Source organism: Odontesthes bonariensis, chromosome 5 (genome assembly GCF_027942865.1).
Source record: "Odontesthes bonariensis isolate fOdoBon6 chromosome 5, fOdoBon6.hap1, whole genome shotgun sequence".
Classification (NCBI taxonomy): Eukaryota; Metazoa; Chordata; class Actinopteri; order Atheriniformes; family Atherinopsidae; genus Odontesthes; species Odontesthes bonariensis.
The window spans coordinates 26,647,324-26,666,794 of NC_134510.1; the positions used below are offsets into that span (position 1 = coordinate 26,647,324).

Sequence of the window (19,471 nt, forward strand, 5' to 3'; positions counted from 1 at the left end):
GCTCTTCACTGAGCTGCCTGCTTTGTCCAGATGAGAGTGGGCTTGCTGAAGCAGGTAGATGCTGCCATTTTTCATTTCAGACTAAGCATGTTAAGCAAACTGCAGCTGGTCCTTAAAGGTCTTCACTTTCTTACTTATGTGGACCAACTACTGGGCAGTTGTCTGTAGTCTCTGAGGTGATTGAGGTTAGATGTGGTCTACAAAACTGGAACGTTCCTCTGACTTAGGATAAGGTTGAACAGATGCTGTAGAATCCCACAGAAGCTTAGCTGCTCCACACAGTCTTTTATGACCCTTGGAAAGATACAGTTTGGACCTGCAGCACATTGTTCTGGTTCAGTCTCTCCAACTACCTCTTTATCTGAACTGAAATCTGGACAGGTTGAATGAGGACACTGAGGGGGTCTCAGCGTAGCCAGTGGGAGAATAAGTATTCAGAACCTTTACTTAAAAAAATTCAGAGCTTTTTATTGAATACTGCTCAAGATGCTTAATAACATCTAGCAGAATTGTTGGAGGTTAAAGTATATTTATCTTAATGACTGATGCAATGTTACAATTGTGTGACAACCAATCCCTGTGAATTCTGCATAAACTTAAATTTTCATCCAGTGAGTGAAAATGTATTGTAAATTCGACCAATTACTTCAGTTTCTCTGAAACTAAATAAAAGCATTCGATTAATGAATCATTTACTGTGGTTTAAAACACTTTGACCTTCCTTTATTTGTACTAAAAAGAACATGATTTATCATTGTTATTGATATCATGAGTGTTCTGACAGTTCCATCATGGAATACTAGGTGCACTTCTTTATCTACAAATAAGTAACGTTTATCTAGACATTAGATTGATTAAAAACACTCCAAGTTTGGTAATTTATTTCAACCACAATTCCATTGCAAAGAAAGGGGGAAAAACACGAGTAAAACCTTGTAACATGTGTTGCTGTTTTTTCAGAAAAGATGTTACACAATCCAACTTTTTTGGCTGCAACAATCTGGTAAATTCCTGGAGGGACTGATAAATATTCTTATCTATTATTATCTTAGGTTTGTAGCATTGCAATAAAGATTTATCTTGTTTTAATGTCCTAGCTGGTCAAGCATTTGATCTTATTTAATAACATTTTTTATCCTAAATGTTTAATCTGTAAATGTACACTTTTTATAAATGTTACCTCCTCACTGCTATTTACAAAAGGCAGAGTAAAATTTTGCATGAATGATAATTTAATATGCTCCATATTGATTTGGAGAAAAAGTTCTAATCTTATTGTATTATCATTTTGATGCGTTGTTTCGCCCCATTCTGTGGAACAAGACACTCTGATCGTACATGTAACTCTGATTGAAGACAATTGATTTATCTGCCTCAAATTTGATCAGCTTTTTCTAACAAACATTATTAGTTCAAACTTTTTTTTTTAATTGGACTGCATTAGTGAAATGTTGTTTTATTCACACTAAACAAAATAAATATTCGCCTCTCATATAGCCTTCATCTGCACTCTCTTCCTACCACTTTTTCATCGCGTTCAGTTCAAAATACTTTGTAGAAATAAAAAATAAAAAAAACTCCTGTACACTGACACGTGGTCACAACTATCATTGTGCAAATACATAAAGTAGTACACATTTTACTCTCAATTTTCTTTTTTCAGTCATGTTGTTTTGTAACTAGCTCTCCCTTTGCTGAACTTTGGTCTCCTCCTCGTAGATTTTAACCTTAAACGTACGTTCTGCTATTTTTCAATGGGCTCTGCCATCCTCGTGCGTAAGCCCGTTGAGGAATACGTAACCGCCGCAACGTTACGCGACTCTTCGAGCTGACGGTGAAGGGTTTTGTGGGTCATGGAGGAGGAAGGTAAATAAAAGAGGAGCGCTAAGAGCACACATCGGTTGGTGTCCAGACGTGTTGCTGGAAGACTTGTTCGGAAAAGCAGCAGAAGCAGAAACAGGAGCAAAGGCAGGAGCCGGAGAGGACAGACAGAGCGACCGGAGAGGAGGGACCGTCGTTCGGCTACAGCAGCAGCAGCTGTCGGCGGTGAGATGAACATCCTGCTACCCGTCTATTCACACTCCTTCTCCGGGTGCTCACCACAGGAATGATCTGTGCACTGGCCCTGTGTAGCTAGCTGGTTAGCTGTGTACCAGCTACACTTAGTTTTAAAAGCCAGGTGACCAGTCACTGTTGGGATTTCTTTAGTTTGATTCGTTGTTTAATTAGCAGTGTATTGAACACATAAACAGAGATCACCGTTTCACAAAGCTAATGTTGGGGTTTGAGGCTACAATTAGCATCGGGCTGCACTTATGTACCAGTGCTCCCAGTTAAGGCACCTGAGCTCGGACAGCTTTTCACTCTCAGGTGTACACTGACAATTTTTTTATGAAAATTTTCGCTGTAAAGTGATATAAATGGTCCAAAAGAGGCAGCCTTTCTATTGACTTACCGTACCTAGGGGATTTGTTTTGTATAAACAGGTGTCAGTGGCCTATCTGTGATAATGTGTGTATTAATATCTTTTTATAATCCTCTTACTTTGACCCTAATCATAATGCAGCAGCTGTGGGAATCAGTAGGAACACATTATCCTTAAATCTACATGGTCCACAAAGGGAGCAATAAACGGAGCACCTGTACAATGTGGGGTGATTTTTAGGTGAAAATGAATAGATGCACCAGCATAGAGACAAGTGAAGTGTGCAGAGTATTAAATTTCTGTTTCGCACACTTCATTATGGAAATTGTAGCAGTTGTGTGTCCCTGTGGGGAGGTTAGAGATGCTGCGTAGGCCAGCAATACATCAGCTATTCATCCCTAAAGTTAGATGTACTTCAGCGAGGAGAGAAGCAGGGTTTCTTTTGTGATTATTTCCAGGGTTTACATATCTGATCCGATTCTTTGTCATAACAGCTTTATCTTCTTCTTATTTAACTTCTTATTCTGCTTTTGGAGGATCAGGTGAGTGATTATCTGATAAACGATGACCAAATATGACCTAATATCTGTATGATGCTAGTTCTGGGTTGGATTTTGTGTATATATGGAATTATAGGTTGTGGTTTTTGTTAAATCGATAATAACATAACAACTTATTTTCTTCTTTGGAAAGGCAGAAAAACGATTAAACATTGAAATTGTCATAACTTGCTTGTCTAGCCAAGCAAAATAGGTGTTTTGTGCCTGCTGGGCCATCGTGTACTCATTTTTCATGGTTCACTAAAAGCCAGAAAATGACATGAAAAGCACCAGATGGATACTGCATTTGTTGCTGTGTCGTGAGGCTATTTGTGCAGTGTAGAAGCCTCCAGATTTAACATTGCCTGACCTGTAAGCTGTTAAAAACATTAGTTTTTCTGACCCTTTTAGGAGTGCAGGAGATATAAAACAATACTAAAGATTAACGGTGAATAAAAAGCGCAATTACCATTTATGGTGCTGCACATCTCTCTCAAAGCACAATATTACGAGAAAGGGAATTTTATGGTTATATTTGTCTTAAAAGATATAAAACTTTTCAGGGTAACGGGTCGTTTTCTGCAGATGAGCATAGGGAGATAGTGTTACTTTGTTTTTGTACAGTATGTATCTAAAAGTCTCCCATCCTCATTTGATAGTTAAACTTCATGCTTTGAAGTTAAGCATTTTATCCCTTTAATTGATCTTAGCCATCCAAAGTCTTCTGCATTACCTTTCTCATTTACCTAAGTCCACCGATTGTTTCAGGGTATCAGCTAGTGATCATTCACTAATCGGTTAAACAAATTGTAGACGCAGGCATATCTGCAGTCCTATATACAGTATGTATGGATTAGTTGAGGGCCCTGCAGATAGAGTGCAGGACAGGAAACAGTGACAGTGCAGCTGGGATGGTGTTATCTGTTCTCACGTTTGGCAGTTAAGTGTTTCATTGTTGTTATTATTGTACATTATTAGGTGCAAGAAGAAAATGCAGCACAGTGGCAGGATATCACCGTTATATGTCTATTAGCCGGCCTGCTGTCTAAATTATCGTCACTACCTCTTAAAAAAAACCTGTAACATTTCAGCATTTGTCCGAAATAAACAGAGTGGGGCATCTTTTTGTTGTCTTCCTAGTTTTTAGGTGGTCTGGTTTGGGTTTGCCTCGTCCTTGTGTTGCCATGGCGATGCGGGAGTTGGTGGAGGCAGAATGTGGGGGAGCCAATCCCCTCATGAAGTTGACCAGTCATGTGACCAAGGAAGAGGGTGCATGGCGGCACCGCTCGACACCTACTGTGAGCAATCTTTTGCTGGAAATAAAATCAGTTTTGTTCATCTGTATCATGCTGCTTGATATCAGGCAGGAGACTTGCAGGCGCTGTTATTTTCCTACCTTTTTATTTCTCTCCCTCAGATTCCCCCCACTCCCATTGATATTGCAACAGAGGAAGAGGTCAGTGCTGGTTTTCCCCCTCTGATTTCGTAATATTTCTTTTCAACAGCAACACTTTTTGGTGTATAATATATGCAGTTTCTGAACATAGTTTCTAAAATGACCCCTCTTGTGTTTTGGCTCCTCCAGCTGGTTAATGAGTTCCTTCAGGCACCACCACGTCCTCCACACACGTTTGACATGGGTCAGCTGTTGGAGGAAATGCAACAGATTGACCAGCAGAGCTACAGACAAGCTCCACAGAGAGGTTCACAGTTATTACTTTTTCCCACTCTGTTTTACATACCAGTCTATTTTCCGTAGGCGTGGTATGAATGCTGCACAATGCTGCACTTTTAAAACGCGTTGCATATTTCCTTGTCGTAGCTCCAGATGTGGCAGCGCTGGCCCTCTCCGGTGACTGGACGGCCGAGTTCATCTCAGGTTCGGACTCTGCTGCCGCGCCGGGGCTCACTGCTCTCGGTGATGCAGCAGATGCAGATTGGACGAGAGAATTTATCGCTGAGGCTGCAGGTAACTTGAGTATTTGTCAGTCTGTGTTTGGCTTTGGTCACATGTGCTTTGCTTAATGTGCAGTTCGGCCTCCTGGAGTCATCATTAGTCTGTCTTATGTCATCAGTTTTTATTGAGATCAGAGCGCGTATGTCCAAGACAAATCCATCTGTTTTGAAACTATATGACATTTTTACAATGTGTTCTTTACTGCCGTTTTTCCCCCCTTCAGATCCTGGACGCTGGGCGGAGGAGTACCTGGAGCAGTCTGAGGAGAAGTTGTGGCTGGGGGACCTTGGAGAAAAGGAGAGTGAATGGTGAGAGCAGGGGATGCGTTGAAACTCTGCAGATGATAAATGGCTTATGTAAATGACTGCTGTTTAAGAGCAGAGGAGCACAGGTAAACAAATAATAGAACATCTGAACACCTCGAAAATGTTCTTGATGTCTTGTTGAGTGAATGTTCCCAATGAATTTCCCTTTTTTGCATTTTTATTTTTCTAACTTTACCCATATCGACCTTTGTCTGACAATGTTGAGCCAATGTTGAGAACTTATTTTTGCAAAAGTCAGTGAGCCGTTTGTGCTGGCAGTGAGAGCTGATGTATAAAATATTGGCCTTGGCCTGCTCTGGCGTCTGGCTACACAATGCAAAGCACAGCCTTCAGCCTGCATGAATGTTTCCAGCCCACATAAGCACAAGAAATCGGAGCTGTTTTTCCGGCTTAAACCTCTGCGCAGTATAGTTTTGATATTATTTAGGTTTTTATATCTGACAGGACGAAGGAGTATCAGGCTGGAGATGAGCTGAGACAGACCGCCAATGAGCTCGTCTCAAAGGTTGACGACCCCAAGTTACAAAACACAGAGGTGAGCACTGTGTCTCTGTCTCTCATGGATCATTTCTTACCATGTGCCATTCCTTTTTACACATCTGTCACCATATCCTTTCTCTTCTTCTTTAGCATTTTGTAGAGTAAACCCTTAGAACCGTGCTGCACGGATGAACTCAAGTTTTATTGTCCCTTTTATCTCCCAAGGCTTTTGTCTCAAGACATTAGGTGTTTAATAGCAAAACCTGACTGGTTAGCAATGGTAAATGCCTTCTTTGTTCTCATTTTCTTCGTTGTTGTGTAGTTCCTGCGATTCATTAAGCAGATTGGCGAGGGCAGTGTGACAGTGGAGAGCAGAACAGACAAACAGCTCAGAGATAAAGCTCAGGCCGCGGAGGCTAAGAGCTGGGCCTCCAACCTCAATCAGGTATGAGTCACTGCCCACCGAGGACGGGATGGTTACTATTGGGAACACAGTTTAATGGGGAAGTAAACTAGTTCACGTTTGCACAGTGAAAGCTCTGCCATGTGACTCATCTCCCCAGTATCTGACGCAGAGTAACTTTTTCCACAAATGTTACCAAAGGCAGCCACCACTCTCCCTGTAATATGAATCTCAAGGCTGCACAGCATTGCAGCTGGAATTTGTTCTGCAAAGAGAGGAATCTTGTGACTGTCAGAACATAGTTTTCTATGTGTGAACCAGGACGATATAACACAAAAAAGAGCTTTGATCTCTGTGACATGTGGTAACTCCATGTTAAAAACAGATTGTACGGCTATTGTTTACTCAATGCTCCCTGGAGTTGCTGCTGAAGTTCACAGACTTTTGGATGGAACTAAATCATGATGATGTGGAAGACCATTTCCATCTGGAAAAGAAAAAAATCAAACTTATCAAAAGTTGGAAATAAGAAATGGAATATGGAATAAAAGTCGGCACCGAGAGAGAAATCAGAATTTGGACATTGCGTTTCACCCTTTATCACTTTTTCATTGTGTTATTGTCGGATATGTATGTGGTAGCTGATAGTTTAATGAGAAAAACGACTTATTTGACTTCATTTTGACCTTTTATAGTTGATCATTTCTTATTGGGAAATGCAAAATACGGCCCGTGGGCATGTAAATATTTGGTCACTAGTGTCAGCTCCAAGGTAATTTGATTGATATGTCAAGATTTTATCTCCGAGTCGAAGGCGTACAACATCAGGAGATTTGTTTCTATCAAGCTTCTTTGTCATGGATTAAAATAGAAGAAAAAGACCTGAAATTTGTGTTCCAGCTTAATTTCCAGTTAGTAGTCGGGTAGAATGCAGAGTTGGCTGCACGCTGTTATATGAGCTTTTGAAAAAGAACAAGGCTTTCTCTTGATGGTGAATTTTTAAATTCCAGTGTGTGACTCTTTGATCACTTTAAGTCAGCGCAGCCCACTTCTTATTCCCGTTTTATTCAAACTTTCAGGTGCAGCTTTTTCTGTAAATCCGGAAAAGAAATTTGTTCAGCACCTTATTTTTGTATCTGAGCACATTTTTTTGAGAGAAACTTCTTCTACCAGCAAAGCGGAGGCTGTTGATACATTCCACAGCTGCAGGTACAGCACAGTCGCTCATTAATTCATTCCTTCAAAATCCAGCCTCCAAAACACATTCTCTTGACAAAAGCTGTCCGGGAGCAATCCTCTGGATTCTCAAAGAAAATCAATAAATATGCTGAAAGCTTTTCATGGCAAAGTCTAGTCCTACAAGCAACAACAGAAGGTCAGACCTGAATGCAACAGTAAAATAATCTCACACATTGTTGCACCTCACTGCAGGTGGAGTCGTCCAGGCGTCTCTATTGCAAACTGCTCAGCGTAAGCTGCCTTCAGCAAGAGGAAGGGAAGATCTCTGCATCAGCCGTGCGTTTCGCTAGCAAGTGATATTTAAGACTCGGTGCACTCCCGCGATAACACAGTGCACGTTGACGGTACCGTCGAGAGACCCGTTTTCTTTTTCATCCTGAAGATTGGGCTTCATCTCTTCTTCTTTCTCGCACCACAGGCACCTATTTAATCAGCATTGGTCACTAACTTGTTATTGATGCGTTCGTTTCCACAGCCCTAGTGGAGACAAAAATAATAGAAAATAAGCAGAGGGGCTCAGCAGTGGGTCGCAGTCTCCTACTGGCCTCAGAACGCCACTTGGCGTTAGTTTGGAGCCGTTAGCAGCTCTTAGAGAGGTTTCCTATTTATTGTGCATCTTTTGAAAATCCTCAAAATGATTTTAATTTAAAAAAAAAAATGTTTAAAGGTGAAAGAGGAGCAGCCAGCTCATCCTCACTTGGTGACTTAATAGTTTCAAGTGGTTGTTTTTGCTTCCATAATCACATTGCGTTTAAAGTGAATATTTGAAATATCTTTATCTATCGCACCTTTGCGTGGTTTAGTCGCATCGTTCTGTATTTGTAAAGAAATTAAGATTGGATCAACATGTTAATCTCAGTGTTCGCTCAGTTTGTATCTATTATTTTCCTGGTGAAAATGGGCTTCCCCATCATGCTGTACATGTGTAGCTCTCAGTCCTGTTAATGATATTTATGACTGTTTCATACGTTTCCATGGCCCGCTAACTTTGATTTATACTTTTTCACATTTTTTTTTTTTTACCTCCCCCTGAACTCTTGGCTTGCCATTCCCTCAATTAACAACCGCCTTTCATCCGTTACCTCTCGTACTACCTAAAATTACACCTACTCTGCCCAACCCTCAAAAACCACCCCCAAAAAACTCCTCACCTGCCGCTTCTTCCCCCTGAAAACATTGCTTCATTTGCCACCGCCAAACCCTCCTCGCCTCCCACCATAGTTCCTGACGGAGACGGGGGGAGGGAGTCTTCCCTTGGAACCCCCAGAGACGAATAAGAAGATTGAGAAAGTTAAAGCTAAACAAGCAGAGCAGTGGGCCAAAGTCGTCAGGCAGGTAGGACCTTTGCGGTCGTGGCAGCGACAGATGTTTGTTATTTTTATATTAAAGCTTTGCTACCATTATCTTACATGGATTTTAGTCCTACTCCTAGACTGAATATACATTCAGCCTTCAGTTATTTTGTTGCTGTTAGTGTTTTTTTCTTTATAAACTAAAAAAAGATGATGATTAGAAAGAAATATAAGAAAGGAATGTGAGAAATTAAGCATTTTCTGTGCTCTTTCCAGCTTCATCTTTGCTTCTCTTACGTTCTCTTCCCTCTACATTTTTCGCCATCCTCCATTCACATAGCAGTTTTTTTTTTTTTTAATTTTTTATATATATATATATATCCAGCACACACATACTCCGGTCAGCATCTGTCATTGTTCTTCGTTGCTCTTCAGGTGTCAGTGGACTCAGCTGAAGCCTGGGTAGACGAGTTTGCCGCAGCAGGGCCGGATTTTCAACAAGCCAAAGCTGCAGTGGAGGTGAGACAACAGTTACTTGTAAGTCAGAAAGCCACATTATTAACTGATACTGAAGGGGTTAAAGCACGTTGTGTCCTGGGAGGTCGGGAAACTTGATAGTTGAGGAAACTTTCCTGAACGATGAGCACGAAGGTGCCCCTGATGAAGTAACTTAATCCTGTTTGAGGGGAGAGAAAAACCGAGCCTGTCTTTCTCTCTTGTCTCAGTCGCACAGCGGAACTCCATCAATAAACTGGTCTTTAGGAAAGGTCAATCATGTCTGCACCACAGACTGATATATGATGTTAGCGGGCAGAGAAGTAATGATGTGTGTCCGTCATTTTTTTTTTTAGAGTGATGTTGATTTCTGGGATAGGCTGCAGCAGGAGTGGGAGGAGATGGCCAAGCGAGATGCAGAGAGCCATCCATGGCTGTCTGACTTCGATCAGCTACTCAGCTCCTCTTATGACAAGGTAGCTGCCAGCCTCCTCAAAGCTGAGGAATACTGTTTCTGCCTTTGAAGACTTCAGCATTTTTGCTCTCAGTCATGTCTAACAGCACATAATATCCAGTGTATTGCTGTTTGCTAGATGCCTGATAAGGTCCTGCCTCTGCATGATTCTCCGTAATAATTACACACATAGAAATGCTGTCATCAGTTTCCTTGTTTTCCTGGTGTTTCTCTCAGGGGTATCAGTTTGAAGAGGACAACCCCTACTTATCCCACCCTGACCCTTTATCAGAGGGAGTGAAGAGGATGGAGGCAGGGGACATCCCCGGAGCCGTACGTTTCTTTGAAAGCGCCGTACAAAAGGAACCAGACAACCAGCTGGTGAGACTCTTGCACGTCTCTGATCAGCCATTAATTAATAAAATAAACTTTAACATCAGAAGGCAGGTGAAAAATGTTTCTGTTTTAATCAGAAAAAAAAACCAAGGTTACATTAAAAAAAAATGTGTGTGCGTGTGTCAAATTGCAGGCTTGGCAATATCTGGGAACCTGTCAGGCAGAGAATGAACAAGAATTTGCTGCCATCGGCGCCCTCCGCAGGTCAAATATGAGAATTGCAAAATTACAGACTTCACATTCAGAACGAATAAATCACAGTTGTATATTTTATAATGATAGGACATAAAATATTTTAGCATTTAATAACACACAATTTTAGAGTCCCTAGAGGACTTTTATACTGTACACAAGCTTCCCTCTAGTGTCTCTTTAGTTATATTTTGTATCACCACAATTTTCCAGTTGAATCTCTTCCCATGTAATATAATTAATTTGATATTTGTGTTGCTTTCTCCTCTCTACATCTCACTCTTCCTCCTTTAGGTGTATAGAACTGAAGAAAGACAACTTGACTGCGCTGATGGCGTTGGCTGTCAGTTTCACGAATGAGTCGTTGCACAGGCAGGCCTGTGAGACTCTACGTGATTGGCTGAAGCACAATCCAAAATACCACTCTGTGTGGGAGCAGCATGAGCGTGAGTGCCAACAGGATGGTGCCAGAGACAGGGAGAAGGAGAAGGAGAGGTTTGGGTCCCTACTGCCAGAGTGAGTATGACGCACGTGGGAGATTTTAGCTTTAAAACTAAGTATTCAGATCCTGAACTTTGTGATACCAAAGTGACTCTTTTCCGCTTTCTTTTTGTTTTTTCCTGCACAGATCTTTGTTTACTGATGTCCAGTCCCTGTTCCTACGAGCAGCCAACTCTGACCCTGCTCACGTGGACCCTCAGCTGCAGTGTGGGCTGGGAGTCCTCTTCAACCTCAGTGGAGAGTATGACAAGGCGGTGGACTGTTTCAGTGCTGCACTCTCAGTCACTCCACAGGTTAGCGAAGAGGTTTGCGCTAAAATCCCAACGCATGCATTGTGTACTCTGATTATTCACGAGCTCTCTGTTTTCTCCCCTTTTTCTTTGTTGCCAAAAAAGGACTACCTGTTGTGGAACAAGTTGGGGGCGACACTGGCTAACGGAAGCCGGTCAGAGGAGGCAGTGGCCGCCTACAGGAGAGCCCTGGAACTGCAGCCAGGTTTCATCCGCAGTCGCTATAACTTGGGAATCAGCTGTGTTAACCTAGGCGCACACAGGTGAGGGAGCAGTTTTTTGTTTGTTTTTTTAATAAGAAAAATGTCACCAGTTGCTTCAACTAGGACAGCAACTGGGACAACGATCTAAAGTTCACCATTTTTCAAAAGTGAATTGAATGCCACTTATGTTATATTCAAAGTGACTGTGGCTGCCTTTTAAAAAGGAGTGTTTAGACTAAGCCGTTCACTTTGAAGGACATAAATAAACCAATTGAATCTGCTTTTAAATCGACAAATTCTGCGCCTCACAGCCTTACAGATGATGATAGATTCGTAGAAGTGAACACATTCCTGCAATAACTTCATAAATACATTTGCGTCTAGCAAATAAGATTATTAAATACTGATATAATTGTGTTCCAATTAATTTAAGTTAAAGTTCATGTAAAATATGAATCATTAGGCATATGCTAGGCTTAAGAGTTCTAATGTTTTATTTTTTTTATCATTTACAGGATGTACTATATGATTTAATCCTTTCGTAGCTAAACCCGAATCAAATTTGTCTTTGTCTTGTGTACTTCAGGAATTAAGAAATTGTAGGTTTTTCTTATTTTGTGATTGTGGCCTCAATTTGATATGTTTGTCTGAGTAATCCAGTCAGGAGTGGAAACCATTAAGAGCCGGTGTGAGTCTTCTGAGGATGCATTGACATCGACTGAAGATTATTTCTCGCTAATCAAGTTTACATTAAAAATATTATTCTGTGTATAACTGATTTCAAACACTCAGGATTTGTCATTCACAGAAAAATCCCCCATTTTTGTTCATTTCTGTGGCTCTGTGAACGCAGTGCCAAAACTTTGGGTATATACTGTACATTTGGGAGGCTGTCCCTTATGTTCCTTATGTCCTTCCTTTAGAGGCAAATCACACTTATTTTTGGTATTTTTAGAGTAACAAAAGAACTCAATATGGAGAGTTGGAGGGAGGTGAGAATAAGTGTCACATCGTATTATAGAGTGCACAGAGTCCCTTTATGTATAACAGGTGGTAAATTTACTGTTTATAGTGAGCAGTCATTTTCAGTGCACAGAGAGACTGCAGCAAACTGCAAGTTTAATAACTTTAATTTGTGTCTGCAGGGGTACTCTGATGCAGTTATTTCCAACATTGCAAATCGATCATTTCACGTTTTTTCCTCTTTAACCTCTCTGTGATATTGCATTTGTGGCACAGCTGCCTGGAAAGTCTGTCGGATGGATCTGAAACTTTCAATTTTTGAATTTATTATACCGTTTAGGTCACTGATTTATTTATTTATTTATTTATTTTAAATCAGTGGTTTTGTAATCTGTCCTGTTTATTTCTCAAAGCTTGCAGCACATGTATTTCCTTATAGAACTAAGAAATGAGAGCCAGTTACAGGTGGTGAAGGCACGTTTTAATGTCAGGTGTGAACTGATTAAGTTGTTGCTGTGTAAACAGGACCATTATTAATGCACCTGTTTGACATGTTATTAGGTTAATCTACTGTGTGTTAAAGGTAATTCGGAGTACTAAAGAGGCTGCTCAATAATATTTCCGTCATTAATGCCACAGTATTCAATAGGTTGTGGTGCTGTTGAAATATTGTATATTGCATGCATGACACTATAAAACATGCAAATTATGTTGTTATTTTGGCCAAAACTGGACTTTTGAAATGCACAAAAACATGTCAATCCAACCAAAATCGAGCTTCTCAAAATCAAGTTAATACACCCGGATAATGCGGTTGTTCATCCAATAGCTCTGCATGCATACACTCGAAAAGAGAGAATTATATGGTTCAGGGGCTCCAAACATGCTTCAAAGTTCCATCTTAGTGCTTCTTTACAGCTGATTTCCCGGTAAAGCTGCTCTTAGACAACAGTATGCGTCAGCTCTCTGATAAAATCCTGATTCTATAATCCCCAGCATCATCTGACAAAATCACCAGTCAGGTAACTTAAAATAGCTTCTTATTAGCATTCTTACATGTACAATGATCTCCCACAGATAAAGTTGGAGGTAACAGAACGGTTTATAGTTTTGCGGCGTTGAACTCACTCCTATTAATATCTTGATTGCGATCCACTGCATGTACTGGGAACCGGGATTGGCAGTCTAATAAAGTCTAAAGTCGGGCTGTAACCGTAGCTCGACTCAGCTGCACATGTAAACGTACCGAATAATGTCAAATTTAGATATGATCTCTTTACAATAACCTTTGAGAGTTATTGTCTGTTCAGGTTAATGTCAAAGTCTTGAAGGTGTAAATATGAACATGTGTATTATTTTGTCTGTAGAGAGGCGGTGGAGCACTTCCTCGAGGCTCTGTCTCTCCAGCGGCAGGCAGCAGGGGACGGAGCGAGAGCCGCGAGGGGACCTGGAGTTGCAGCCGCAACAGTGATGTCTGACAATATCTGGTCCACCCTGCGAATGGCTCTCAGCATGATGGGAGAGAGCTCTCTGTACGCTGCCGCTGACCGGCGAGACTTGGACACGTTGCTGGCTTATTTCAGCCAGAGAGAGGTGGATGGTGGGACTGAATGAGGATCAGCCAGGGGAGGGTTTATTGAGTGTGAATGTGGTCTGCTGGGAGGAAAATGTTTTGGTGAATGATGTATAGGAATTACCGGAACATGGCACAGATGTTCGAGAGAAATGGCAGAGAAAATACACTGTGATATCAGCCGTGCTCGAAGACATTTTCACCATGTGAATTCATTATGTGTGTTTGAATGACTCTCGCTAAGTATTGCAGTATTTGTCTCTGCCTGGAGATAAGCAGTCAGTAGTAATCCAGTCATGCTACTGTATCTCACATGTTTGACGGTCCTCACATTTCCCTCTTTGCTGATCTGTTGGAACGAACGTCACTTTCATTTACTTGAAGTTTGTTCTCAGAGAAGAAAGTAAGAAAGACAAAGCATGAGTTGATCCTTTCTGTATTCAGTAGCCAGCAGTGTTATGTCAGTTTGTGTGAAGACACTCAGTACTCTCCCTGGTTTTATTACCTGTCAGTAATCTGCGGTTATGTAGATTAAAGGTACAATATTGCTGTGACATTAGAAAGAGTGCTGCTTTTCACTCAGAAGTGCTCCCAAGAGCGGAAAGTCGTGCAGGTTCAGAGGAGAAACACAAGTCAAAGGTTCTGCAGTTCTGTTTTTTTTTATATATTTAATTTAATTTTTTATTGATCATTACTCTGCCGAGACGATGAACAGACAACCAGCAGGACTGTTACTGTTATGATGAGTTGTGAGTACGTGTCGGGATTACTTGGGGGACATTAATCGGAAATTGGATGATAAAATCACATAATGCTCGTCATTGAGAAGGATTTTCTGGGCTCCCCTCTTTCATTCTTCTTTTCCTTTTTTCTCTTGTAAAACAATATTTGCTTCATTGTAAAATAATGCTATATGCCATACTGTGTATTGTAACATAATTGATGCACTACAATTGTTTTCAGGCTACGTGTATCCTGACTGCAATGTTTAATATGATATTCAGCAATAAAGCTTTGATTACAAACATCTGTGAGTGAGATCTCTTATATTTGAACAGTGCACCATAATTGTTTATGAATGTAGGCAATATGGTCATATTGGAAGGCTACCATATATACTATATGCATGTTAATAGAATAGAATAGAATAGAAAAATACTTTATTTATCACCCAATGGGGGAAATTCAAATTCGTCAAGTAGCTCAACATTTTTTTTAAATATTTACAATGATGAATTAACAACAATAAAACTACAATAATAATTCTACTACTAACTAAATAATAATAAATGACTAAATGGCAAAAATAAACGAATAAATAAAAATATAATACATCCATGATGTAAACAGTAGAAAAAGCTAAAGCATGTGCTGAAGAAGCAAAAGTCTCCATTTCTCTCTAATAGTAAACTTTTAAAAAACACAAGAAAGTTGTATTGGTTTGTTTTGGTGATTGGTGCGAAGATTAGTAAAGAAAAATAAACAAGACACTCGAAATTAAAAAGACGAATACATTTAAAAATAAGCTAAAGGTAAGAATAAGTAAAGTACATTAAGTACAGTAAAAAGGAGCTTATTTTTATTCATTTGAAAAAATAAATGTATGATTCAATCCAAATTTTACCAAATAACTTTACCCAGGTTTTATTCAGTAGTGGAATTAACAGAAAATGTGACATTATTTTTGCAACGCTCCAGTAATCGCAAACTTTTAAAGTGATCCGGTTTTGTCCTCTACTGTAACGTGTGTGGGGGAAAAAATGACAAAAGTAGACAAACAGCAGTAATAACTACATCAAATGAGGTGAGGCGTGTTTCCCCTTAATTCCCAGCTCAATATTTCGTTTTTATTTGAATGAGAAAAACAACTCGTGCATTTGTTTCAACGTTCAAACGTATCATCATCAGGAGGCCACGCCCAGTTGTAGAACTCCACGATCTAAGCCAATCAGCGACGAGAAGGCAGAACGGAAGTGCGCGTTTATTGGCTCGTTTGAAAATAACACGCACGCAGTTCCCCCATTTAAATGTTTTAAAAGTCTTGAGCTCCTGTTTATACCGTGTGGCGTGGGATAAGTGAAAGGGATCTTCAGGTGCTGGTCTGTTCGACTGTCTCGTTTAAGGTAAGGAAAGAAAGAAATGTACGGTCAGCTTGATTTATGTGAGCCGTGTCTTTTCTAACCGTAAAACTCAAAGCGTAAACGCTACCATCAGTTCCCCAGTTTAATAAAGTATGAATGAAGTAAACTCACATGACCTTGGCTAAGCTGCCTTGTGGTTAGCTGCCAATTAGTTCGTTGCTAATATGGAAACTTAAAATGTAAATGTACTCTTTTAAAGTAGTGATTTAAATTAAATAAGAAGCTGGTTTAGGTTGAAATATGTATCATATAAATGTTTATGAGGCTAGAATTGTATAACTTAAGTTTTTTTTTTTTTTTAATCGGTTACTATAGTAATTTGATATGCATTTAAACCCAACAAATAAGCCACAAACATGACGATTTCACCGTGTTCTGTTTAGGCTTATTTAGGTGTTACTGTATGTAGCTTTGTGATCACATGACTGTGAAGACATCTTGACTGGAGATCACCTACTATGACTTGGACATTTCATTTGGTGTAATTAATAGGCAAATCTAATGAACTGTGCTATTCACTGTAATTTATTTATATAGCTTAATAGTTTATGCTCTTGTTGCATGTTCTTATGTTGATTTTTCTTATTTATTCATTGTTCAAGCTATATTCTAATAAATAAGCATCATGGGAACAAGTGAGAGCAAAATGGCTGCACCTGCAGTGATGAAACCAGAACCAGCCTTCAAGAAAACTCATATCAGTCACCTGATAGATCCACGTTCTCCCTCGGCCGGCGTAGATCGAACACCCATTCAGGTAGATTATCTGTTTGTCACCAGATATTGTGTAAACTCTGGGGAAACATTTGGTTATAGGAGTATTTGTCCCTCTTAGGTTGGTGGACTTGAGTCCAAAATGTCTGCTGAGGTGAAAAGCGAGTGTCTCCAGGCTTTCAGTGATCCCCGCTCGCCTACCATAGGCATCACCCGCACCCCTGTCAGAGACGTCATGAGAGGTAAATATTTTGTCTGTGCTAACTTTGAGTTTGTCTTTTCTCACTCTTAAAACTCTGTTCTTCTGCTGTTTGTGCCCTCAGCGACTGTCGGGTCTTTAGCTCGCCGTCTTGGCATGCTGTTCCACAACGAGGCCGACGGCAAAGCCACAGAAGGACCCCAGAAAGGCTTCAGTGATGCTGTGGAGGAGGACCTCCGGGCTGAAGAGCTGGCTTCCACTGTGCCCCTTCTTGCTTCTCAGCTGCCCCACAACTTTGGGTCACTAGCTGCACATGCCAGCCTCCTGGCCACCCCTGTTTTGCTCCCTGTGCATAACATAGGCAACTTGAGCCCCTTTGTGCTTCTCGAGGAGCCTCAGGTGGACGTGGAGATAGAGACTGAGGAAGATATTGGCCTGGAGGAGGCCGAAGAAGCGAGAGAGTCACCTGTTAACAAGAGACTCAGCATGAGCCTGATAACATGCCATGAAGGAGTAACCTCATCTCAAATCTATGCTGAGGTGCACCATGAAAGTGCCTCTTTCCCAGAAGCTAGTGTAGAATCACTTGGGGATGGTGTCGATCACACCTATGCCCTTCCTTCTATCTCAGTTGAACCAAAGTCCTCTGAGCCTTCTCATACTACTGATGTGGAGAAGTCCCCTGTTGAAGAATCCCCTGTAAAGCCAGAGGAATCTCCAAAGCTGCCACCTTCTGAAGAATCTTCCCCATCAGAGCCACCAGCTGTCCCCAGCCCACAGCAGCCACAGGTCTGCACTGGCATCCGCTGCCCCACCTTTGACATAAAGAGCCCCAGTCAGGTGGAGTTCAAGCCTCAGTGGTTGGGAAAAGGCTTTGGTGCCACTGGGCTAAGAGCCAGAGGAGTGCAGGGACACATTGGGAAAGGGGGCTCGTCTCCTCTCGCTGTCCGTGTGGCAGTTAAAAACGTGATCAATGAAAACAAGGGACAGTCTGGAAAACTTAAGCTGAAAGGTGTGTAGAATGTTTGTGAGCTTTGGTTAAACAAGATTTTGTGTTTTCGGTTTCACATTTTTTTTTTTTTTTTTTTTTTTTTTTTTTTAAATGTAATTCTTCTTTCTCAAGGTACTGAAGGCCGCTCCCCGCTGCAGATGCTTAAGGAGACCAACTCACCCCGAGATAAACGTTCTCCGGTACAAACATGCACTCGCTGATGGTTTTTGCAATTGTAATTCAGATTAACTGCAAAAAATTAACTAATATTGGGACTATTGACCTTTTTCCGAATAAGACAACAATGCAATTGTGGTGCTAACGTCAGCTGCATATATGGTATTCGATTCATATTCCAACATGCATGTTTACGCAGCATTGTTTGATTGATGAACCACACTCACATTACATCCCCCGAGGCCACTGTGCCCATCCAAACCCTTCATTACATCCATAGCTATCAAATCAGTTAAACTCTACTTGTGTGGATAATGTGACTGCTCCACATGGCTTAATTTGATTATTACTTTCTCTGAACGATTCAGTTCAAGATGATCTGAAATCAGTTTATTCAGAGTAAAGTCTAAACGAGTTGATATTTGAATATTGCTGTGCATGTAAACTGATGAAGCTGCGCACATACTATTCCAACACTTGAAGTAAATCAGTCATTGGAATGATGTTTTTTTTTTTTTTCTTCATTTCACAGATGAAGTTGAAGGTGTCCACCCAAGAGAAACAGAGGCTCGGGCCAATGGACCGCCGAGCGCTGGTGATCTCTGTGGACAAGGAGAACAGATGATGCTCTGCAGTGACGTGTACAGACTCTGTTCCATTCGACGTTTCTTAAAAATGTCCTTTTACGTGTATAGTTTTCATAAACTGATTTTTGTCCTCTGTGTATATATGTCTCTTAACTGCAACTAACTGCATTTCCCTTCTGTTTGGCTGTTCTATAAACGTAAAACTTTTGCAACTTTTAATGGTAAACTATGTTTTTCTTGTGCTTTTTTTTTTTTTTTTTTTTGTCTTTTATTTTTGAGAACTTTTAACCTTGATCTGTAAATTGTAAACATTATTCGTTCTTAATATTTGCACTGACAGAATAAAAGCTTGACATCGACCCTGTCCTCTAAATCTCATGCCGCTGGCACTGCTACTAAAGAACAACAGATATTTCAAGTTTATCCATAAAGAAATGTAGAGTTTGTGTGTTTTAACCAAATAAGAAAACTAAAACAAAACTCATTAATAGGAGTAGTGAAGAATGGTGTGTGTGAGGAGTTTCTCTTAAACTGAGAGGGAAAAGATTGCTGTTAAGGGGTGATGCCATTAGAACCACCATATTGTATCATTAATCATTTTCAGGTTAAATGTTGGGCAGAGGTGTAAACAAATAACCAGCAGCTATTTGCTGGTTATTGCAGAGCCTGGAATTAAGTATATTGAGCAGTCAGTAATTAGTTATCTATGTGTTTCTACATTGTTAACATCCAGACAAACCTGCTGTATGATGGAAGTGGGTGTATGTGCCGCTTGCTCAACTGGATCTGAGTGCAGCATCCAGTGTATAAACCAGCTGATATACCATCTAAAAAATGATGTGCAGGCCCCGCCTACTCTTCCTGCCAGTGTGTAAATGGTGGCGACTGATAGTGAAAAGGAGTTGGAAACCATTACACACCTAAAAAGCAAAGC

General features: G+C 40.6%; 2 protein-coding genes across 4 annotated transcripts; both read left to right on the forward strand.

Annotated features, from left to right (window-relative positions):
* The first annotated feature begins 1,802 nt into the window (after nucleotides 1–1,802).
* On the forward strand, nucleotides 1,803–14,755 carry pex5 (peroxisomal biogenesis factor 5). Of its 3 annotated transcripts, XM_075465822.1 has the most exons (17): nucleotides 1,803–2,046; nucleotides 4,105–4,262; nucleotides 4,382–4,420; nucleotides 4,550–4,667; nucleotides 4,787–4,933; nucleotides 5,145–5,229; nucleotides 5,692–5,782; nucleotides 6,050–6,172; nucleotides 8,591–8,704; nucleotides 9,097–9,180; nucleotides 9,513–9,632; nucleotides 9,848–9,991; nucleotides 10,140–10,210; nucleotides 10,493–10,714; nucleotides 10,827–10,992; nucleotides 11,095–11,252; nucleotides 13,523–14,755. In XM_075465822.1, the coding sequence occupies exons 2-17, from the start codon at nucleotides 4,149–4,151 to the stop codon at nucleotides 13,767–13,769; spliced, it is 2,043 nt and encodes a 680-aa protein (XP_075321937.1). In that variant the 5' UTR covers nucleotides 1,803–2,046; nucleotides 4,105–4,148; the 3' UTR covers nucleotides 13,770–14,755. The 3 variants fall into 3 exon arrangements, with proteins under 3 accessions (XP_075321937.1, XP_075321938.1, XP_075321939.1); XM_075465823.1 differs by lacking the exon at nucleotides 8,591–8,704; XM_075465824.1 differs by lacking the exons at nucleotides 6,050–6,172; nucleotides 8,591–8,704.
* A 1,028-nt stretch (nucleotides 14,756–15,783) lies between these two features.
* On the forward strand, nucleotides 15,784–18,869 carry cdca3 (cell division cycle associated 3). The gene is made up of 6 exons (XM_075466706.1): nucleotides 15,784–15,851; nucleotides 16,472–16,626; nucleotides 16,705–16,825; nucleotides 16,907–17,794; nucleotides 17,906–17,973; nucleotides 18,483–18,869. The coding sequence occupies exons 2-6, from the start codon at nucleotides 16,495–16,497 to the stop codon at nucleotides 18,573–18,575; spliced, it is 1,302 nt and encodes a 433-aa protein (XP_075322821.1). The 5' UTR covers nucleotides 15,784–15,851; nucleotides 16,472–16,494; the 3' UTR covers nucleotides 18,576–18,869.
* The last annotated feature ends 602 nt before the right edge of the window (nucleotides 18,870–19,471 follow it).